General features: G+C 46.0%; 1 protein-coding gene across 2 annotated transcripts in view; it reads left to right on the forward strand.

Moving 5' to 3' along the window:
• The window catches only part of LOC139257014 (uncharacterized), a 71,356-nt gene extending 54,796 nt beyond the window's left edge, over positions 1-16,560 (forward strand). Inside the window, exons 1-3 of one of the 2 annotated variants that reach the window (XM_070874361.1) lie at positions 8,688-9,095; positions 13,177-13,356; positions 15,208-16,560. In XM_070874361.1, the coding sequence (XP_070730462.1) occupies positions 8,893-9,095; positions 13,177-13,356; positions 15,208-15,463 (639 nt within the window). In that variant the 5' untranslated portion in view covers positions 8,688-8,892 and the 3' untranslated portion in view covers positions 15,464-16,560. Of the gene's footprint in view, positions 1-8,687; positions 9,096-13,176; positions 13,357-15,207 lie in introns of those variants that run through there. The other variant, XM_070874362.1, reaches the window with a different exon arrangement.
• The last annotated feature ends 7,385 nt before the right edge of the window (positions 16,561-23,945 follow it).

Consider the following 23,945-nt stretch of genomic DNA (forward strand, 5'->3'; position numbering starts at 1 on the left):
ATAGACAATTAGGAGTGTGACATTATAGCCATTACAGAGACATGGCTGAAAGAGGGGCAAGTTTGGCAGCTAAATATTCCTGGTTACAGGATTTTTAGACAAGACAGAGAGGGGAGTAAAAAGGGAGGGGGTGTCACGGTATTGATTAAAGAAACTATTACAGCTGTGAGGAGGGATGATATGTTAGCAGGATTATCAAATGAGGCCATATGGGTCAAACTGAAAAATAAAAAAGTGGCGATCATACTACTGGGCATGTATTATAGACCCCCAAACAGTGGGAGGGAGATAGAAAAGCAAATATGTAGGCAAATTTCTGTGAAGTCCAAAAACAATAGAACAGTAAGAGTAGAGGATCAACTATCCTAGTTGTTATGTATTTAACCCCTTGTAACCTGCATGACACCTGTCCACCAGAGAGCCTACCTGTTGGAGTCCCAAGGGATCCCAGCATCCCTTGGGAGCACAGTATATAAGCAGGCCACCCACGAGGTACCTGCACTCTGGAACTACAATAAAGGAACTATGGTCACACATGCTCATTACACACAGTACTCGGTCTCAACATTTATTATGAGTGTAACAATTGGCGACGAGGTAACGAACAACCGCACGAAAATGTAAAGAACAGTTGGCATCTTGGAGAAGTTCTCAGAGGGGGATGATTGGGAGACTTTCGTGGAGAGACTTGACCAAAACCTCGTGGCCAACGAGCTGGAAGGGAACGAGACCATGACCAAACGAAGGGCGATCCTCCTAACTATCTGTGGGGCAACAACCTATGGCCTCATGAAGAATCTCCTGGCCCCGGCTAAACCAGCAGAGAAATCCTACGAAGAACTGTGTATGCTGGTCCGGGAGCACCTAAATCTTAAGGAAAGTGTTTTGATGGCGAGATATCGGTTCTACACGTGTCAACGATCGGAGGGCCAGGAAGTGGCGAGCTACGTCGCCGAACTAAGGCGCCTTGCAGGACATTGTGAGTTTGAGGGATTCCTAGAATAAATGCTCAGAGACTTTTTTGTACTGGGCATCAGACATAAGACAATCCTTCGCAAACTGTTGACTGTAGAAACTCCGAATCTGAGTAAAGCCATAACGATAGCCCAGGCATTTATGTCCACCAGCCACAACATCAAGCAGATTTTGCAGAACAAAGAAGTTTCAGCCAGTACTGTGCATGAAGTAATTTAGGTTTTGAGCAGAAATGTACAGGGCAGAACGTACACGCCGGCTGCTGTGGCCCGACTCAATTGACCCAGAGTCCGCCATCATCTGTTAATGCGAGGCAGTTAACATCCTGTTGGCACTGTGGGGGTGATCATCGGCCCCATCGATGCCGCTTCAAGCACTATGTGTGCAATGGCTGCAGAACAATGGGACACCTCCAACGACTGTGCAGGCGAGCTGCAAACCACCATGGAATTGGAAACTTGTACGGAGGAGGCAGAGGTGTACGGGGTACACACATTCATGACGAAATGCCCACCAATAATGTTGAAAGTTGAACTGAACGATATTCCAGTGTCTATGGAGCTGGACACGGGGGCAAGCTAGTCCATAATGAGTAAAACAGCCTTCGACAGTCTGTGAGGGAAGAAGGCACACAGGCCCAAGCTCAGCCCCATTCACACCAAACTAAGGACTTATACAAAGGAACTAATCCCTGTAATTGGCAGTACTGAAGTCAAAGTCTCCTATGATGGAGCAGTATACGAACTCCCGCTGTGGATTGTGCCAGTGGATGGCCCCACGTTGTTTGACAGAAGCTGGCTGGGGAAAATCCGCTGGAACTGGGACGACATCCGAGTGCTCTCGTCAGTCGATGACACCACATGTACCCAGGTTCTAAGCAAATTCCCTTTGTTATTTGAGCCAGGCATTGGAAGTTTCTCGGGGGCGAAAGTACAGATCCATTTGGTTCCCGGTACCCAACCCATCCACCACAAGGCTCGGGCGGTACCGTACATGATGCGTGAAAAAGTGGAAATTGAGCTGGACAGGCTGCAACGTGAAGGCATCATCGCGCCGGTGGAATTCAACGACTGGGCCAGTCCAATTGTTCCGGTACTCAAGGAGGACGGTACGGTTAGAATTTGCGGGGACTATAAAGTAACGATTAACCATTTTTCGCAGGACCACTACCCGCTACCCAAGCAGACGACCTATTCGCAACCCTGGCTGGAGGGAAGACATTCACCAAGCTGGACCTGACCTCGGTCTATATGACGCATGAGCTGCATGAGTCTTCGAAAGGCCTCACCTGCATCAACACGCACAAAGGTCTGTTTATTTACAACTGGTGCCACTTTGGGATTCGGTCGGGTGCAGCGGAACATGGAAAGCCTGGTAAAGTCAGTTCCTTGCACAGTGGTTTTCCAGGATGACATATTGGTTACAGGTCGGGACACCATGGAGCATTTGAAGAATCTGGAGGAGGTTCTTAGTCGGTTGGATCGCATGGGGCTCAGGTTGAAACGCTTGCAGTGTGTTTTCCTGGCACAGGACGTTGAATTCCTTGGAAGCAGGATCGCAGCAGACAGCATCAGACCCACCAATGCCAAGATGGAGGCCATCAAGAACACGCTGTGACCACGGAACGTGACAGAGCTGCGGTCGTTCCTGGGACTCCTTAACTACTTCGGTAATTTCCTATCTGGGTTAAGCACCCTGCTAGAACCCCTGCATGCGCTACTGCGCAAGAGAGACGAGGGGAATTCACAAGAAAGCCAGAAATTTACTGTGTTCTAACAAACTGCTTGTTCTGTATAACCCATGTAAATGACTAGTGTTAGCTTGCGATGCGTCATCATACGGGGTCGGGTGTGTGTTACAACAGGCTAATGAATCGGGAATTTTGCAACCAGTTGCGTATGCATCCAGGAGTTTGTCCAAGGCCAAAAGGGCCTACAGCCTGGTTGAAAAAGAGGCTCTGGCGTGCGTTTACAGGATAAAAAAAATGCACCAGTACTTGCTTGGCCTCAAGTTCGAGCTTGAAACTGACCACAAGCCGCTATTCTCGGAGAGCAAATAAATTAATACCAATGCCTCTGTCCGCATCCAAAGATGGGCGCTCACGCTGTCGGCATACAACTATGTAATTTGCCACAGACTGGGCACAGAGAACTGTGCAGATGCTCTCAGTCGGCTACCATTGCCCACCACCGGGGTGGAAATGGCACAGCCAGTGAACTTGCTTATGGTCATGAAGGCATTTGAGAACGAGAAATCCCCCGTTACGGCCCGCCAGATCAGGACCTGGACCAGCCAGGATCCTTTACTGTTCCTGGTAAAAAAACTGTGTCCTCCATTGGAGCTGCTCCAGTGTCACAGTGGAAATGCAGGAAGCGATTAAGCCATTCCACAGACGCAAAGATGAGCTGTCCCTGCAGGTGGATTGTCTCTTGTGGGGCAATTGTGAGTTCTTGCCCAAGAAAGGCAGGGACACATTTATTTGTGAACTGCACAGCACCCACCCAGGCATCGTGATGATGAAAGCCATAGCCAGATCCCACGTGTGGTGGCCAGGCATCGACTCAGATTTAGAGTCATGTGTGCGCCAGTGCAACACTTGCTCTCAGTTGAGCAATGCACCCAGCAAGGCACCGCTAAGTTTATGGTCCTGGCCATCCAAACTGTGGTCAAGGATCCATGTAGAGTATGCGGGCCCATTCCTAGGCAAGATGTTCTTGGTTGTCGTGGACGCTTACTCAAAGTGGATTGAATGTGCAACAATGTCTGTAAGCACGTCCACGGCCACCATTGAAAGTCTATCAGCAATGTTTGCCACGCACGGCCTGCCCGATATCCTAGTCAGCGACAATAGGCCGTGCTTCACCAGTGCCGAATTCAAAGAGATCATGACCCGCAACGGGATCAAACATGTCACATCTGCGCCGTTCAAGCCTGCATCCAACTGCCAGGCAGAACGGGCAGTTCAGACCATCAAACAAAGCTTGAAACGCGTGTCGGAAGGCTCCCTGCAGACCCGGTTGTCCCGAGTACTGCTCAGCTACCATACCAGACCCCACTCACTCACAGGGATTCCTCCAGCCGAGCTGCTCATGAAAAGGGTGCTTAAAACAAGGCTCTCTCTGGTCCACCCTGATCTACATGATCACATGGAGGACAAGCGGCATCAACAAAGTGTGTACCATGACCGTGCAAACTTGTCACGCAATATTGAGATCAATGATCCTGTGTTTGTGCTCAATTATGGACATAGTCCCAAATGGTATAGAGGGTGCGGAATTCTTAAAATGCATCCAAGAGAACTTTTTTAGTCAGTATGTAATAGGAGGGGGTGGTTCTAGGTTTCGTTTTGGGGAATAAAGCTGGGCAGGTAGAAGGAGTTTCAGTGGGAGAGCACTTGGGTGCCAGTGACCATAATTTAGTCAGAATCAAAGTAGTTATGGATAAGGACAAGGAGAGACCAGGAATAAAAGTCCCAAATTGGGGAAAAGCTAACTTTGCTAAGTTAAGAAGTGATTTGGCCACAGTGGGCTGGAAACAGTTACTTGTAGGTAAATCGGTGTCGGAACAGTGGGAGGCATTCAAGGAGGAAACATAGAAACATAGAAAATAGGTGCAGGAGTAGGCCATTTGGCCCTTCGAGCCTGCACCGCCATTCAATGAGTTCATGGCTGAACATGCAACTTTAGTACCCCATTCCTGCTTTCTCGCCATACCCCTTGATCTCCCTAGTAGTAAGGACTACATCTAACTCCTTTTTGAATATATTTAGTGAATTGGCCTCAACAACTTTCTGTGGTGGAGAATTCCACAGGTTCACCACTCTCTGGCTGAAGAAATTTCTCCTCATCTTGGTCCTAAATGGCTTACCTCTTATCCTTAGACTGTGATCCCTGGTTCTGGACTTCCCCAACATTGGGAACATTCTTCCTGCATCTAACCTGTCTAAACCCGTCGGAATTTTAAATGTTTCTATGAGATCCCCTCTCATTCTTCTGAACTCCAGTGAATACAAGCCCAGTTGATCCAGTCTTTCTTGATATGTCAGTCCCGCCATCCCGGAAATCAGTCTGGTGAACCTTCGCTGCACTCCCTCAATAGCAAGAATGTCCTTCCTCAAGTTAGGAGACCAAAACTGTACACAATACTCCAGGTGTGGCCTCACCAAGGCCCTGTACAACTGTAGTAACACTTCCCTGCCCCTGTACTCACTATGAAGGCCAACCGGAGGGCTCAGACCAAACATGTGCCTTTAAAGAAAAAGGGTGGGAATTACAATTTTAGAGCCTCCTGAATGTCTAGGGACTTACATTTCTTTATCCTCTAGGGAGGATAAAGAAATAAGGGAGGCGTGTGTCAAATACCGATGGCTAAATACTGTAGAATCTCTGGAGGAATATAGAAAGTTCAGAGGTAAAATTAAAAGGAATATTAGGAATGCTAAAAGAGAGTATGAAAAATTCTTGGCAAGTAAAATTAAGGAAAACCCAAAGATGTTCTATAAATATATTAAAAGTAAGAGGATAACTAAAGAAAGGTTAGGGCCTATTAGAGACCATGAGGGTAATCTCTGTGTGGAGGCAGAAGATGTGAGTATGGTTCTTAATGAATACTTTGCGTCTGTTTTCACAAAGGAAAGGGACAATACAGATACTGGTATCGAGGAGACGTGCGAAATTCAGGATGAAGTAAACATAGTGAGAGGTGAGGTATTAAGGGATTTAGCAGCTATGAAAGTGGATAAGTCCCCAGGCCCGGATGAAATGCATCCCAGGCTGTTGAGTGAAGCAAAAGAGGAAATAGCAGAGGGCTTGACCATCATTTTCCAGTCCTCTTTTGATTTAGGCATGGTGCCAGAAGAATGCTAATGTGGTACCCTTGTTTAAGAAGGGAGAAAGGGCTAGGCCGAGTAATTACAGGCCTGTCAGCCTAACCTCAGTGGTGGGAAAATGATTGGAAAAAATCCTGAAGGACAGGATAAATCTACATTTAGAAAGGCAAGGTTTAATCAGGGACAGTCAGCACGGATTTGTTAAGGGAAGATCGTGCTTGATTAACCTGAGTGAATTTTTCGAGGAGGTAACCAGGACGGTAGTGTGTACGATGGACTTTAGCAAAGCCTTTGATAAGGTCCCACATGGCAGACTGGTCACGAAGGTAAAAGCCCATGGGATCCAGGGCAAAGTGGCAAGTTGGATCCAAAATTGGTTTAGAGGTAGGAAGCAAAAACTAATGATTGATCGATGTTTTTGTGACTGGAAGGATGTTTTTGTGACTGGAAGGATGTTTCCAGTCGGGTTCCGCAGGGCTCAGTATTGGGACCCTTGCATTTTGTGGTATACATCAATGATTTAGATTTGAATATAAGGGGTATGATTAAGAAGTTTGCAGATGAACTTAAATAGGTTGTGTGGTTGAAAATGAAGAGAAAAGTCATGGACTGCAGGAGGATATCAATCTACTGGTCAGGTGGGCAGAACAGTGGCAAATGGAATTTAATTCGGAGAAGTGTGAGGAAATGCACTTGGGGAAGGCTAATAAGGGTATACACATTAAATGGTAGGCCACTTAGAAGTGTAGATAAAGGGACCTTGGAGTGCTTGTCCACAGATCCCGGAAAGTTGCAGGCAAGGTGGATAAGGTGGTTAAGAAGGCATACGGAATGCTAGCCTTTATTGGCCGAGGCATAGAATACAAGAGCAGGGGGATTATGGTTAATTTGTATAATACTCTGGTTAGCCACAGCTGGAATACTGCACTTAGTTCTGGTCGCTGTAATATAGGAAGGACGTGATTGCACTGGAGAGGGTGTAGAGGAGATTTACGAGGATATTGCCTGGAATGCAGAATCTTAGTTATGAGGACAGATTGGATAGGCTGGGTTTGTTCTCCTTGGAACAGAGGAGGCTGAGAGGAGACCTCATTGAGGTGTATAACATTTTGAGGGGCCTGGATATAGTGGATAGCAAGGGCCTATTTCCCTTGGTGGAGGGGTCAATTATGAGGGGGCATAATTTTAAAGTGGTTGGTAGAAGGTTTAGAGGTGATTTGAGGGGAAGCTTCTTCACGCAGAGGGTTGTGGGGGTCTAGACTTCACTGGGTGGTAGAGGCAGAAATCCTCACCTCATTTAAAAGGTGCTTGGATGGGCACTTGAAGTGCCGTGACCTGCAGGGTTACGGACCTGGAGCTGGTATATGGGATTTGACTGGATAACCTCTTGTTGGCTGGCGCAGATACGATGGTAAGTACTTAAGGGAATCTAATACGGCCAGAGTGATCTCCTGGACTAGTTTCGATCGCATGGATGGGTTGGAGAGGAATTTTCCCAGATCTTTTCCCCCCAAATGGCCTGGGTTTTTAATCTGTATTTTTGCCCCACCCAGACTGCATGCCTCCGGTTGGGGTGGAGTGTAAAATGTTGTGATGCATGGAGTATCGCAGTTGTGTGGGGCAGACGGGTTGGGACGGATACTCTTTATCTTTCTGCCGTTGTTCATAGGTTTATATGTAACCTTCAGGGCTGCTGATCGAGGGCCTTGTGGCTCTTTGTCAGCCGGTGCGGACACAATGGGCCAAACTGGCCTCTTTCTGCGCTGTGGATTTCTATGTTCCTATAAGGTTGACAGCCGCGGAGGGAATATCCCCAGAGGAGATGAGGTCAGTGACGGTCTTGGAAACAATGGCTTGGTGTTTGGTAGTGGGGTCATGGTTCAGGGGAAGGTAGTAGGAGGTATCAGAGTTGGTGTTCAGCCTTCATACAGTAAAGATCAGTTCACCAAACAACAGCACCACCCTTGTCAGCAAGTTTAATGACAATGTTGGGGTTGGATCTGAGAGCACAGAGTGCTGCAAGTTCAGAGGGAGGTAGGTTGGAGTGAGGGGAAGCAAAGAAATTGAGGCAACTGATGTCACGTCAGCAGTTAGCATTCAAAAGATCTAGAGAGGGTAATAGGCCAGAGGGAGGGGTCCAGGTAAAACAAGAATTCTGAAAGCATGAGTTAGGCCACAGCTAGAGTATACGTGCAGTTCTGGTCACCACATTACAGGAAAGATGTGATTTACAAAGATGTTGCCAAGACCGGAGAATTTTAGCTATGAGGAAAGATTGGATAGACTGGGATTGTTTTCTTTGAAACAGAGGAGGCTGAAAGGAGATTTAATTGAGATATATAAAATTATGAGCAGCCTAGAGTGGTTAGGGAGGACATATTTCCCTTAGCAGAGGGGTCAATAACTAGGGAGCATAAATTTAAAGTAATTGGTAGAATGATTAGAGGGGTGTTGACGAGAACCTTTTTCCACCCAGAGGGTGATGGGAGTCTGGAACTCACTGCCTGGAAGGGTGGGAAAGGCAGAACCCCCCCCTGCATTTAAACAGTACTTGGATGTGCACTTGAAGTGCCATAACCTACAGGGCGACAAACCAGGAGCTGAAAGGTGGGATTTGGCTGGATAGCTCTTTGTCAGCCGGCAGACACAATGGGTCGAATGGCCACCTTCTGTGGCATAGATTTCTATGATTACATAGGAATTATCGCCAAAGCCCGACCCTCCCCATCAACACTGACGGACCTGCTAAATATTTCATGTTTGAAAGACGAGTTGCTCTAACGGTCCTTGCATAGTCCTCCGCGCGCAAGCGCCGTTTTAAAACCCTCTTCGAACAACATTCAATGACGCACTTCCGGATATGAGAACCAATCAGAGCGTGCAGTGGAGCCGCCGGTTATCCAATCGGATGAGGAGAAATTCAAATAGCGGGGCGGTAACCCAATTGGCCGATACACTCTGCTCCCCAGGCTATCGTGGTGCCGGCTGCGGCCGCAGGCCCTGAGCTTTACAGTCAGGAGAGAGTGCCGTGCTTTCTCTGTTAAGACAGGTTGTGTCTCCCTCCACACCTCCCCAATTGCTCGGACAGGATGATGAGGCAACAGCTACGGGGTGGCCGCCTGGCTACGGTGCGCACATACGGTAAATACAATGTGCGGACGGTGAAGGCCCACAAGTGGTTGAGCCCAGAGGCGGGCAGGGAGCATCTCTTCTCGTCTTCGGACTCTGTGAACACCACCCGTTCCCGGAGCACCGACAGCAGTAACCCGTCCTTCACCATCGGCAAGAAAAGGTGCAGAAACTCATTTGTGTTTCATTGAGAACGATCGTAATCGTCCTAAACTGGTAACGTCATTTTACAAACCGGATTGTGAGTTGTGTGAGTGCATATTATCCTCTTTGTAAAAAGCAATATGCCGTGGATCATCATCATCGGCAGTCCCTCGAAATCGAGAAAGGTTTGCTTTCACTCGAAATATGAGTTCTTGGGTGACTGAACAATCCAATACGGGAATTATAGTCTCTGTCACAGGTGGGACAGTCGTTGAAGGAAAGGGTGGGTGGGACTGGTTTGCCGCACGCTCCTTCCGTTGCTTGTGGTTGTTTACTGTATGCTCTTGGCGATCAGACTTTAGGTGCTCAGCGCCCTCCCGGATGCACTTCCTCCACTTAGTGCAGTCTTTGGCTAGGGAGTCCCAGGTGTTGGTGGGGATGTTGCATTTTATCAAGGAGGCTTTGAGGGTGTCCTTGAAACATTTCCTCTGCCCACCTTGGGCTCGCTTGCCGTGTAGGGGTTCCGGTAGAGCGCTTGTTTTGGGAGTCTTGTGTCGGGCATGTGAACAGTGTGGGCTGCCCAACAGAGCTGGTCGAGTGTGGTCAGTGCTTCGATGCTAGGGATGTTGGCCTGATCACCAACGTTGGTGCGTCTGTCCTCCCAGGGGATTTGCAGGATCTTGCGGAAACACCATATACAGTAGACACCTCAAATTGCTGGAGAAATGCCATCAACAATGTCTCCGCAAGATCCTGTTATGGATATCCTGTGCTATTCCACACGGTAAGTCAAGGAAGTGCGGTCTCTTTCTCTTGCCTTATGTCTTGATGCTGTTTCTCAATGTGTATCGTCTTTTCTCTTAGCATGTTGTTTTGCTTCTCTCCCTGTCTTCTTTCCTTGCAGGTGCTTAAAACCTTATTTTGGATGCTAGAAATTTGTTACTGGGAGAGGTGGGGCACAATCAAAAATCTTCATAAAGCTTTTTGAGTGATTTGTGTGGAAAATACAGTGCCAAGTGGTGGTTGTACCGGGAGCTGAGTGCTCAGATTAATTTTTGGAAGTGGTATTAGAGTGCCACCTACAGGGGTTCCAGGAGAATTAATGGGTGAGTGGCCTGGGATTTGCAGTCAGCGGGCAAAGCGAAGTAGACTTAGCACAAGGATCTTGCAATCCCTGTGTCAAGAACTTTGGGTTTTCCTATCTTCAATTCAAATCATCAACGGAATCCCTTGTGCAAACTGCTGTGATGACAACAGGCTGGCTATGCAGCTAATCAAAAGGCAGAATTCTTACACAGCAAACAAGGAAGTGAGTAAGCTCTGAAAATTCTAACTTTTTACGCTATTTAGAGAGAGCAATATAAAGATTGGGGCTACCAGATGGGGACTTGAGGCCATGATCGGATCAGCCATGATCATATTAAATGACAGAGCAGGCTCGAGGGGCCGTATGGCCGACTCCTGCTCCTATTTCTTGTATTCTTCTGAGAAGTTTGGCTTTTTCAATGTGCAATTGAGATCAGTGCAGTGTAGTAGGAATTCCTAGTGCGAGCTGGTGTGACAGCAACATGCTGTCTAAGCAGCTAATCACACTGCAGAATTCTCACAGACAGAGAACCAGGAAGTGAATAAGCTTCTTTTATTCTGACTTTTAAAAAATGTTATAGGGAGCAAAACAAAGATTGGGGTTCTCACCTGGGGAAAAGGTAAACCTAAAATAAATATGAACAACCTTTTAAAATATATAAGTTTCTTTTAAAGTTTCTTAAAAATGTGATTTTTATTATAATGGAGAAATTTGACACCCCGCAAAACTAAAATTAGTTTTTCAGGGCCATAACATTTATTTAGCAGGCGAGACACTATGAAAACGCCAGTTACACCTAATCCAACAAGGATGAACTTTTAATGGGGTATTTCACAGCAATATTACCGAGGAAGAACTGATTTCCCTGATTGCACTGATTGCCGACTATGGGGAAGTGGTGGAGGGACACAGCGCAGCCAGTGTCGAAGCAGTGAATGACTGACAGTAACTTCAGGACTTCTGCGTTGGGATGTGCATGCGCTGACCTGTGGTCAGTTTCAAAGAGGTAATAACAGCAAATGTGGTTCGTTCGCTGTTATTACCCACCACAAATTCCGGGCCTTAGTCTGCTTTTTCTACTTTTCCTGCAGTAATCCATTCATACCCCAGCCAGGAACTGGTAAAATAGGTTACTGTCAGCTTTTTTTTATGTCACCTATGTTACAGCAGTTACACAGAATTTATAAAAAAATGTTTTTTAGGAGTGGGAATCCTGATCAATTTTTCTCGCAACCTATGACAGTAAGCCCTCTAGTTTGAAGATCTCTAGTGCTGCTCCAGCTAAGAGCAGCCAGCTCAGCACAGATGATGGATCAAACCCGATACCTTCTTGTTCTAGTATATCTTTCACTATTTATTGGCTAAAATCACTGAGCTATTGGAGGAACAATAGGCAGTTATGTGAAAAAATATTTTGAAATTAATGAAATGAATAGTTCTAATGTTAATAAAAACAGAGAATGCTGGAAATCTCAGCAGGTCAATCAGCATCTGTGGAGAGAAGCAGAGTTAACATTTCAGGTCTGTGATCCTTCGTCAGAACTGGAAAAGTTTGAGATGTAACAGATTGTTAAGGAAGTGCAGGGCCAGTGAAAGGGGAAGGGGAGGGAAGAACAAAAGGGAAGGTCTATGATAGGGTGGAAGGCAGAAGAGATTAAGAGACAAAAGGAATGATGGGCAAAAATGAGATGGTGATGGAATAAGATAAGAAACAAAAGATGAGACTAGATGAGGTATGAATGGCGGATTCAACACCAGCTGCTATAGGAAAGAGAAAAAAAGGGAGAGGGTTTGTAAAAAAAAAGGGAAAAAATACGGGCAGAGGTTATGTTCTGAAATTGTTGAACTCGATGTTGAGTCTAGAAGGCTGCAAAGTGCCTAAACGAAAGATGAGGTGCTGTTCCTTGAGCATGCATTGAGCTTCTTTGGAACAGTGTAGGGCGGTGATGTCGGAGTGAGAGTTGAGCAGAGAATTAAAGTGACAGGTGACTGGAAGCTCAGGGTTACGCTTACGGACTGAGCGGAGGTGTTCTGCAAAGTGATCACCCAATCTGCGTTTGATCTCCCCAATGTAGAGGAGACCACATCGTGAGCAGCGAATACAGTATACTAAATTGAAAGTAAATCACAGTTTTACCTGGAAGGAGTGTTCTGGGCCCTGGACAGTGGGAAGGGAGGATGTAAAAGGGCAGGTCTTGAATCTCCTGTGCTTGCACGGGAAGGTGCCGTGAGATGGGGAGGGGGTGCTGGGGGTGAGTGGACCAGGGTGTCGTGGAGGGAGTGGTCCCTTTGGAATGCTGAGAGGGGAGGGCAGGGGAAGATGTATTTGGTGGTGGAGGTGGTGGAAGTGGTGGAGGATGATCTTTTGAACATGGAGGTTGGTGGGGTGAAAGGTGTGGACAAGGGGAACCCTGTCGTGGTTCTGGAAGGGAGGGGAAGGGGTGAGAGCAGGAGTGTGGGAAATAGAACGGACACAGTTGAGGGCCATGTTAATCATGTTGGAGGGGAATCCTCGCTTGAGGAAAAAGGAAGATATATCAGAGGCACAGTATGGAAGGTGGCGTCGTCAGAATAGATGCGACGGAGACGGAGAAACTGGGAGAATGGAATGGAGTCCTTATAGGATGCAGGGTGGGAGGAAGTGTAGTCCAGGTAGATGTGGGAGTCAGTGGGCTTATCGTGAATGTTTGTCAATAATGACAATGTCGGGGTTGGATTTGAGAGAGCGGAGTGCTGCAAGTTCAGAGAGTGAAAGGTTGGAGAGAGTGAGGGGAGCAGAGAAATTGAGACGGCCGATGTTCCGTCGACAGTTCGCAATATAGTTCTAATGTTAACCTAGATAGGAAAGAAAAATGAAAATGGTAAAGAAATTTAACTTTAAATGCCATAGGCAACGATATTCAATTTGAATATTCAGACATTGTCACGAGCATGACAGACTCCACATACATGTTAATGTAAATGCTTTTCCACTTTTGTTTTTTCTATAATGTTTTCTGATCTATACTTTCAGTTTTTCCACAGTTGGTGAAATCGCTGAATGCAGCTGTTCATGTTTTGGTTATATTTTTTATCTGCCTAGCGATTGCATTTGCTTTGGTCAGTTTTGGGTTTTGTATTTACAATGCAATGAAAATCCCTTACCAAGCCATAAAAGGACCAATGGGCATCTACCTCTGGAACTTGATTGCAAGTAAGTGTGTAGAACCTACTTTTGTTAGTGTTCATTTACTGTTATATCATGTTTTTAATGTGACTAAATCCCATTAACACCAAGTGTTTCATTTATATTCATTTAAAAACAAATCATTCAAATAATCTTTGAAATTGAGGGTTTGTAACAAAATATTCTATAAACTGAAGTGCATAAATAATTAGGTAATAAGAAACATCTGCATAAATCATCCATCCTTAAATAAAGTAGTTTTAATGTTTCAATCTAATATTACATATATCAAAGAAACTCTTTCAGAGATTGAAATGTTCCTGATATAATGCAGTATTTACATCCTGGCTGTACTAGTTCATGACATTGTGATTGGAATAAGTTGCTAGTGTCACCGTAATCTCAATATTTTGCATGTCTTACACAGAAAAAATATAATTCTTTCCATTATAAATACAATCAAATTGTAGAATTGTTTTTAAACTTAAACTGTTTCATAGTGCAGATCTCCATTTAACGGCTGATTTTATTTTAAAGTTAAGAAGCAAATTGATTTAGCAAAGATTAACTAACTGTATAGTCTATACAAGAAATATTTTAAACTTTAAAAAACATTTCAGAAGCTTCGTATCATCATGCCTTCAACATATATATCACTGTTCCTTTATTGTTGCTGGGTCAATATGTGAGAGCACCACCATCACAAATACTGCGGCGGGTTAAGGGCAAGGCCCGCCCCCACCTTCTCAGGGCAACTGGGATTGGGCAATAAATGTGTGCTTGCGAGTTTTGGCTAGATCCTGAGAACAAAACATATTCTGGGTATTTTAAACACTTTTTAATATTTTCTGAGGTTGCAGATTAGGTCTTGATAACCAATGGGATTTCCCTTAGATCACTCCATATTATTTTACTGTAAGGTGGAAGTGGATGAGGATCAGAAAGACCACTACAGAGATGCGAGGCTGACTAGGCACCAAAGGCAGCATCTGTCCTGTGCCAGCTGGGACCCACGACTTTTTATCTATAGATCCACATGGGGCTATTTCACAAAGACCTTTCAGAAAGCTGCATCTTCCTCACACATCAGTAACTGAAGTGGGCCAGCTGGCAGGCAGTTATGGCTGCAATTTAAACTCATGCCAGCATCCATCTATTACTGGATATTATACATACATACAGCTTGGCAGAGGAAAACATTTTAACTAGTAACAAAATAAACTATTATTGAATATGCTCACCCTAGCCTAGCAGAGAGAAAAACATGTTGAGGTTCTTAAGATTCAAACAAGACTGATCTTCAGTTCCCCACTTCTTTCCTGAAGGCATTGACTCCATGCTGGCCTTTAGCTCCATAGATGCTGCTCGCCCTCTGATATTGTTCCCAAGTGGCCATTCCTAATGTGTGAACCTAGTTTGAAGACTATTTAACTGTACAGGCATCTTAGCCAAGTCTAAATACTGATAATCATACATGCACACCTCCACCAAGGGTTACTGGAAAGCAGACAGATGCAGGAGCACTGGCTGAATTCATCACCCTAATCCGTGAAGTGCTGAGGTCCATTGTACACACCTAACATCCATCCAGCTAAGATTTTCTAAATCAGCACATATGTTCGTATTGAATCTGGGATATTCCTGGTCTATTTGGGTCATCTACTCATTGGCTTAACTGGCTGAGCTATTCTGTGCACTACTAAAGCAGTCTCAGCAAAATATGATTCCAATCTTTGATGCTCCATTTCGACTAATCTTATTAGATCATATTAATGTTATATATTATACTTGATTTTCAGAATCTATAGAGAGGGAGATATTCTATATCAGCCAAATCTTTTAATTCTATCTTGCAATTACACTGGTTTCCTTTTGCAGGTATATGTGGATTGTTTGCTTTATTGCTGCTGTGAAGCTTCATCACCATACAGAACAAATTGCCAATTTTCACGAACATGTTTTTAAGTTCATTATCCTTCAGGAATACTTTGACTACTCCTTCTGGTTGTGTGTCGCAAGTGCTGTTGTGCATGTAGTAAACATGTTAGTGGTCCGCATCAGCGGAGTACGTTTCCCCACATTAAAGACCAAAACAGAGGAAGCAAATGTCACACCTGAAGACCTAATGTATTAGTCAACAGACGTTATAGTTATATCACAGAGAAGCACATTGTTGGAGACCTTACCAAGATTAAACAGCTTCTGAGGGCCATATGCATCTTGTTTACATTGTAACAAAGTGTTATACTTGGTATAAAAATGGAGGTGGTATTGTTCCAGTAATGTTTAAAGCAAGCATGTACCCTATTTTTGTTACTGAGGTAAAGTGTTTTCAGTATGTCATTACTGTATAAATGTTTAAAAGTTAAATGCTTATTATCTTCATATAAAATTCAGTTAGTATTCAAATACGTTATTTGCTAGGGTAAGTATTTTTAAGTCTTTCTTTACATATGAATAGTGTTTTGTCCTTGCTGAAATATATGTAATTGCAGACTGTAATATAGAATTTTAAGAGTCACAAATGAGACATTTGATGTTAAGAATTCTCAGTGTCTGCTTGTGCTGAGTAAAAGATCAGCATTGTAGTGTTACAAGTCAAAATTCCACCTAAATAAAGCCTGTGCCATTATACATTGTATATTTTTCATTCTAACTTATCGAACACGACCTACTGTTTGTTCAATGTAACCAGGTCTGTTCTGCCAATGAGCAATTAATATTTGCATTGCACTATTCGCACAGAAACGGGTCCAATCTGAGACCCCAAATCAAATCTAATATTAACTGGGATAGAATTAGTGTGATAGGTATAGAGGGAGCAGAATTCTTAAAATGCATTCAGGAGAACTTTTTTAGTCAGTATGTAGCTAGTGTTCTGGACTTAGTTTTAGGGAATGAAGCTGGGCAGGTGGAAGGGGTATCAATGGGAGAGCATTTTGGTTGTAGTGATCATAATTCAGTTAGATTTAGGGTAGTTATGGAAAAGGACAAATAGACCGAGAATAAAAGTTCTCAATTGGGAAAGGCTCATTTTACTAAGCTGAGATGTGATTTAGCCAAAGTGGACCAGAAACAGCTACTTGAAGATAAATCAGTGTCAGAGCTGTGATGTATTCAACTGTCATTGTAACCCATGTATAAACTGACCTAAGTTGTACACCGTGAGAACACTGAACACTGAACTTGTGGCTAATAAAGGTTATTGGTCACAGAGTGACTTTCTCTCAAGTATGGGCCTCGTGTGTATTTGTACTGTATAATAACGACATATCATTGGTGACGAGAAACTGGAATTTAAAGCACGCGAGCATGTGTTGGTGATGATTGGGATGATTTTATTGAGAGACTACAGCAAAGTTTTGTCACTAAGAAATGGCTGGGACAGGATTCGGCCGACAAATGCAGGGCTCATCTCCTGACGGTTTGTGGATCCAGGACGTACTCCCTGATGAAGGACCTTCTAGCGCCAGAGAAGCCGGCAGACAAGACTTTTGAAGAGCTCAGTAAATTGATCGGGGAACACTTTAAACCAGCGATCTGCATGCACATGGCGAGACACCGGTTTTACACGCACCGGCGGCGAGAAGGGCAAAGCGTTCCAGACTTCGTGGCAGACCTCCGGCGACTGGCGAGTCTATGTAAGTTCCCAGATGCATGCAGAGCGAAGATACTGCGAGACCTTTTTTATTGAGGGCATCAGGCACGCTGGGGTTTTCAGGAAACCGATTGAGACCAAAGACTTGACCCTGGAAGCTGCGGCTTTGATGGCCCAGACATTTATCTCAGGGGAGGAAGAGACCAGAATGATATTTGACAAAAATCTTGGTTTAAATGCAGCAAATGGACAGGGAGTCAACATTGTTAACGCGGCACACAGTTCTCCAGGCAGAAAGGGGTAATCGGACATGCCCGAGCATGTAGTCGAACCCAAAGGAGGAATTCAACAGAGACAATGGCTAGCTGAATGGTGATTCATGCCATCGCAAGGGACAATGCGGCCAGTAATGGGGCCATCAACACCTGTCAATGGTGTGCTTAAGGACAGTTATAGAGACAGTCAGATACGATCGACTGGTAATGGACCTTTTGTTTCCAACAATGGCTCATGTTGGAGGTGTGGAGGCAAACACACAGCCAGAGCTTGCAGGTATCAGCAATATACCTGCAGAAACTGCAACGTCAGCGGTCACTTGGCGCGTATGTGCAGGAAGCCTGCAGCCAGGTTGATGTATGAGGAGGATGGGCCCGAAGTAAGCCCTACGAGGCGAAATGGACAATGGGGGAAATCGCTGGAAGCTGAAGTTCAGCGAGTTCCTGTGGAGCACATATGCAGTTCATACACCAGGACGCCACCGATAATGATGAAAGTGCTCCTCAATGGCATCCCACTATCAATGGAGTTAGACACAGGGGCCAGCCAGTCCCTGATGAGTATCAAACAGTTCGACAAGTTGTGGGCGTCCAAGGCCAGGAGGCCAAAATTAGTGCCGATTGACGCACAACTATGGACATATAAAAAGATCATTCCAGTGCTCGGCAGCGCCACGGTAGTCGTGACCCATAAAGATTCGGAGAACAGGTTGCCACTCTGGATTGTCCCGGGGGACGGTCCCGCACTACTGGGGAAGAGTTGGCTTGCTGTCATGAACTGGAAATGGGGCGGTGTCAATGCAATTTCTTCTGTGGAGCGAATATCATGCTCACAGATCCTGGACAAATTTGACTCACTATATCAACCCAGCATTGGCACTTTCATGGGGACCAAGGTAGTGATTCACATAAACCCGGACGCCAGGCCAGTACACCACAAGGCCAGAACGGTGCCGTACATGATGCGGGAAAAGATAGAAGGCGAATTGGACCGCCTGCTGAGGGAAGGCATCATCTCGCCAGTCGAATTCAGTGACTGGGCGAGCCCGATTGTGCCGGTGCTCAAGGCGGATGGGTCGGTCAGGATATGTGGTGATTACAAGGTCACCATCAATCGGGTGTCACTCCAAGACCAGTACCCGCTACCGAGAGCGGAGGACCTCTTTGCGATGCTATCCGGTGGCAAACATTTTTCAAAATTGGACCTGACCTCAGCTTACACGACCCAGGAGCTGGCAAGTGAGTCGAAGAAGCTGACCACCATCACGACACACAAGGGATTGTTTGAGTACAACAGATGTCCATTCGGGATTCGCTCGGCCGCCGGGACCTTTCAACGAAACATGGAAAGCCTCCTCAAATCGATTTCGAGGACGGTGGTTTTTCAAGACGACACTGAAGAACACCTCCACAACCTGGAGGAGGTGCTACGCAGACTGGATCGGGTAGGTCTGCGACTGAAAAAGGCAATGTGTGTCTTCCTAGCTCCAGAGGTAGAATTCCTGGGGATGAGGGTAATAGCAGACGGGATCAGGCCTACTGCATCCAAGACGGAAGCGATCCAGAGAGCACCCAGACCCCGTAACACGATGGAGCTGCGTTCGTTCCTGCAGCTCCTGAAATATTTTGGTAACTTTCTTCCCAAATTGAGCACGCTGTTAGAGTCGCTACACGTGCTCCTACGCAAAGGTCGTGAATGGGTCTGGGGGGACAGCCAGGAAAGGGCTTTTGGTAGAGCACGCAATTTGTTATATTCCAATAATCTGTTAACACTATATGACCCATGTAAGAAACTTGTTTTAACGTGCGATGCGTCGTCCTATGGGGTCGGGTGTGTGTTGCAGCATGTTAATGCCAACGGTCAGTTGCAGCCAGTAGCTTATGCCTCCAGAAGTCTGTCCCAGGCAGAAAGGGGCGACGAGATGGTAGAAAAGGAAGCGTTTGCATGTGTATATGCAGTAAAAAAAATGCACCAGTACCTGTTTGGCAGAAAATTTGAGCTGGAGACAGATCACAAACCTCTAACGTCCCTTTTGCTCAACAAAAACGGCATAAATGCAAATGCGTCGGCCCGCATACAGAGGTGGGCACTCACGTTAGCTGCCTATGACTATACAATTCGGCACAGACCGGGCACTGAAAACTGTGCCGATGCATTCAGCAGGCTCTCACTAGCCACCACCGAGGAGGCAACCGAGCATGCTGCTGAGATGGTCATGGCTGTTGAAGCTTTCAAAAGCGAAGGCTCACCCATGACAGCCCATCAGATCAAAGTCTGGACAAATAGAGACCCGCTACTGTCTTTAGTCAAGAAATGTGTCCTGAATGGGGACTGGGCAGCCACGTATGGGGCATGCCCTGAGGAATTCAAACCATTTCACAGGCACAAGGATGAACTCTCGATTCAGGCCGATTGCCTACTATGGGGAAACCGAGTACTCATGCCCCAGATGGGCAGAGAGGTGTTCATCCGAGAACTCCACAATGAGCACCCGGGCATTGTCATGATGAAGGCAATTGCCAGGTCACACGTTTGGTGGCCAGGGATAGATGCAGACCTGGAACTTTGTGTTCGCAGGTGCAACACGTGTGCCTACTGGGCAATGCGCCCAGGGAAGCCCCCCTTAGTCCCTGGTCCTGGCCCGCCAAGCCATGGTCACGCATCCATGTGGACTATGCAGATCCTTTCATGGGAAAAATGTTTTTGGTTGTAGTAGAAGCCTACTCCAAATGGATCGAGTGTGACATACTCAATTCAAGCACATCCTCTGCCATGGTAGAAAGTCTACGAGCAATGTTCGCCGCCTATGGTCTACCGGACGTCTTGGTCAGCGACAATGGCCCGTGCTTTACAAGCATTGAATTCCAGGACTTCATGGCAGGAAATGGTATCAACCATGTCAGAACGGCACCGTTCAAGCCGGCCTCAAACGGCCAGGCGGAATGAACAATGCAGATAATCAAACAGGGGATGCTCAGAATCCAAGGGGGTTCCCGACAAAGCCAGTTATCATGCCTCCTGTTGGCCAATAGATCCCGACCACACTCGTTCACAGGGGTTCCACCCGCAGAGCTACTAATGAAAAGGACGCTCAAACCCAGGTTATCCCTTATACACCCCACCATGAAATAAATTGTTGAGAGCAGGCGCCGGTCACAATGTGACTACCACGACGGGAATGCGAGGGCGCGATGTATTGATGTCAATGACCCTGTTTTTGTCCTCAACTGCGCTGCAGGGCCCAAATGGCTCGCAGGCACTGTGATTGCTAAAGAGGGGAATAGGATTCTGATAGTTAAACTTACCAATGGACAAATCTGCCGCAAACACGTGGATCAAACAAAAAGGAGGTTCAGTAACCCCATAGAAGAAGCAGAGGAAGAACACGATGTAGTGTTCACTCCACCACAGGTGACCGAACACCAGAACCAAGTGGAGGAGAGCCCAGTCACTGTGGGCAGTCCAGACAGGCCTGAGGCACCGTAAACAGCAGACACTCAGGCCAGCGCCCAACTCAGGCACTCCACAAGGGAGCGTAAACCACCAGAGAGACTTGACCTGTGATCCCAATAAGAGTTTGGCCGGGAGGTGATGTTATGTAGTCAACTGTCATTGTAACCCATGTATAAACTGATCTAAGTTGTACACCTTGAGAACATTGACCACAAGGGGGTGAACTTGTGGGAGATACTCCTAACCTGGACTTTCAGGTATAAAAGGGAAAGCTCCACCCACCTTCTTCACTTCAGTGCTGGCTAATAAAGGTTACTGGTCACAGAGTGACCTTCTCTCAAGTATGGGCCTCGTGTACATTTGTACTGTATAGTAAGGACATATTAAGAGCAGTTGGAGGCATTCAAGGAGGAGATAGTGAGGGTTAAGAGCAAGTATGTTCCCTTAAAGAAAATGGGTGGTACTATCAAATCTAGAGCCCCCTTTATGTCAAGGGGCATACAGGGTAGGATAAAGAAAAGAAGGGAAGCTTATGACAGATCTCAATACTGCAGAAACCCTAGAGGAGTAAAGAAAGTACAAGGGTGAAATTAAGAAGTAAATTAGGAAAGCAAAGAGAGGGTATGAAAATATATTGGCAAGTAAAATCAAGGAAAACCCAAAGATATTTTATAAATACATTAAGAACAAGAGAATAACTAAACAAAGAGTGGCGCCAATAGGGACCATAAAGATACCCTGTGTGTGGAGGCGTAATGGTTCTTAATTAATACTTTGCATCTGTTTTCACAAAAGAGAGGGACGATAAAGACATTGCAAGCAGGGAGCAGGAATGTGAAATATTACTATGAAAAAAGAAAGCTGTAGACTGCAGGAAGATATCAATGGACTGGTCAGGTGGGCAGAACAGTGGCAAATGGAATTCAATCTGGAGAAGTGTGAGGTAATGTATTTGGGGAGGGCTAACAAGGCAAGGGATTACACAATAAATGGTAGGACACTGTGACATGTAGAGGAACAGAGGGACCTTGGAGTGCATGTCCACAGATCCCTGAAGGCAGCAGGACAGGTAGATAAGATGTACGGGATACTTACCTTTATTAACCGAGGCATAGAATATAAGAGCAGGGAGGTTATGCTTGAACTGTATAAAACACTAGTTCGGCCACAGCTCGAGTACTGTGTACAGTCTGATCACCACATTACCACATTACAGGAAATATATGATTGCACTAGAGAGGGTACAGAGGAGATTTACGAGGATGTTGCCTGAACTGGAGAATTTTAGCTATAAGGAATGATTGGATAGACTGGGGTTGGTTTCTTTGCAACAGAGGAGGCTGAGGGGAGAGCTAATTGAGGTGTATAAAATTATAAGGGGCCTAGATAGAGTGGATAGGAAGGACCTATGCCCCTTAGCAGAGGAGTCAATAACCAGGGAGCATAGATTTAAATTGTGGTCGGATGTTTAGAGGGGATTTGAGGAGAATTTTTTCACCCAGAGGATGGCGGGGGTCTAGAACTCACTGCCTGAAAGGGTGGTAGAGGCAGAAATCCTCATCGCATTTAAAAAGTACTTGGATATGCATTTGAACTGACGTAACATACAAAGCTACGGACCAAGAGTTGGAAAGTGGGATTAGGATGGATAGCTCTTTGTTGGTTTGAATGGACACAATGGGCTGAATGGCCTCCTTCTGTGCTGTAAATTTCCATGATTTTATGAATCAAACAAAATGAATGTGTTTTATACTTTGCATTCGGTCAAAAATCACAGCTCCATCCCCAATGCAATTCTTCGCGCAATATTAACCGGTGGATGCACAAACTCAGTATCATGCAGAACTGCAGTGGAGAATTAGCCTCATTGAGAATTGGGCATTCAATCAGGGTAGAGTCCGAGTGCGGGAGAGAGAGAGTACGAGAGTGGGAGAGAGAGAGTCCGAGTGAGTTCGGGAGAGAGAGAGATTCCAGGAGAGTTCAGGAGTAGAGAGTCCGAGAGAGTGGGAGTCCGGCTAAACACAGGCAGAAACTCAAAAGTGACACCACAGGACAGCAAGTAGGTGATTGGTTGGTGAGTATTAAGGTTTTTTACTCTCTAAACTAGGTCAGTGGTTTAAACTAGGACTGGGAAACTATACTAAAAACGAGTCAATAATCTAATAAATAGAGGCATGGCAAGGCAGCTCACTCCCGTGGAGTGCATATCCTGTGCCATGCGGGGAGTCATTGATACTTCTCGCGGCATGGGCGACCACATGTTCGGGAAGTGTAGCCAGCTACAGCAGCTCGAGCTCCATGTTTCGGAGCTTGAGCGGCGGCTGGAGTCACTGCAGTGCATCCGCGAGGCTGAGAACTACTTGGATAGCAAGTGTCTAGAGGTGCTCACCCCGCAGCTTAAGAGTGTGCAGGCAGAGAGGGAATGGGTGGCCGCCAGACAGACAAGACCAGGCAGGTAAAGCAGGAGTCCCCTGAGTGCATTCACTTGCTAACCGGTTTTCAGTTCTCAATACTGGTGAGGGCAATGGTTCCTTTGGGGAATGCAGCCAGAGCCAAGTCTATGGCAACATGGGTGGCTCAGCTGCACAAGGGGGAGGAAGAACTGTGTAAGAGCAATAGTGGTAGGGGATTCAATAGTTAGGGGAACAAACAGGCGTTTCTGTGGCTGCAGCTGTGACTCCAAGATAACATGGTGCCTCCCTGGTGCCAGGGTCAAGGATGTAACTGAACAGCTACAGGACATTCTGAGGGAGGAGGGTGAACAGCCAGAGGTCATAGTCCATATTGGTACCAACAACATAGGTAGAACGAGGGATGAGATCCTGCAGGCAGATTTTAGGGAGTTGGAATGAGATTAAAAAGCAGGACCTCAAAGGTAGTAATCTCCGGATTACTCCCGGTGCCACATGCAAGTGACTACAGTAATAGGAGGATAGAGCAGATGAATATGTGGCTGGAGAGACAGTGCAGGCGGGAGGGCTTTAGATTCCTGAGACATTAGGATCATTTCTGGGGGAGGTGGGACCTCTACAAGCCGGACAGGTTGCACCTCAGCATAGCCGGGACCAATATTCTCGCGGGTGGTTTGCTCGTGCTGTTGGGGAGATTAAAACTAGCTCGGCAGGGGGATGGGAACCTGAGAGTAGTTTACAAAGGAACATAAGAACATAAGAAATAGGAGCAGGGGTAGGCCATTTGGCCCCTTGAGCATGCTCCACCATTCAATAAGATCATGGCTAATCTGATCTTGGCTGCCCGCTCCCCATAACCCATGACTCCCGATAGTTGA

Source organism: Pristiophorus japonicus, unplaced genomic scaffold, assembly GCF_044704955.1.
Source record: "Pristiophorus japonicus isolate sPriJap1 unplaced genomic scaffold, sPriJap1.hap1 HAP1_SCAFFOLD_790, whole genome shotgun sequence".
NCBI classification, from domain to species: domain Eukaryota; kingdom Metazoa; phylum Chordata; class Chondrichthyes; family Pristiophoridae; genus Pristiophorus; species Pristiophorus japonicus.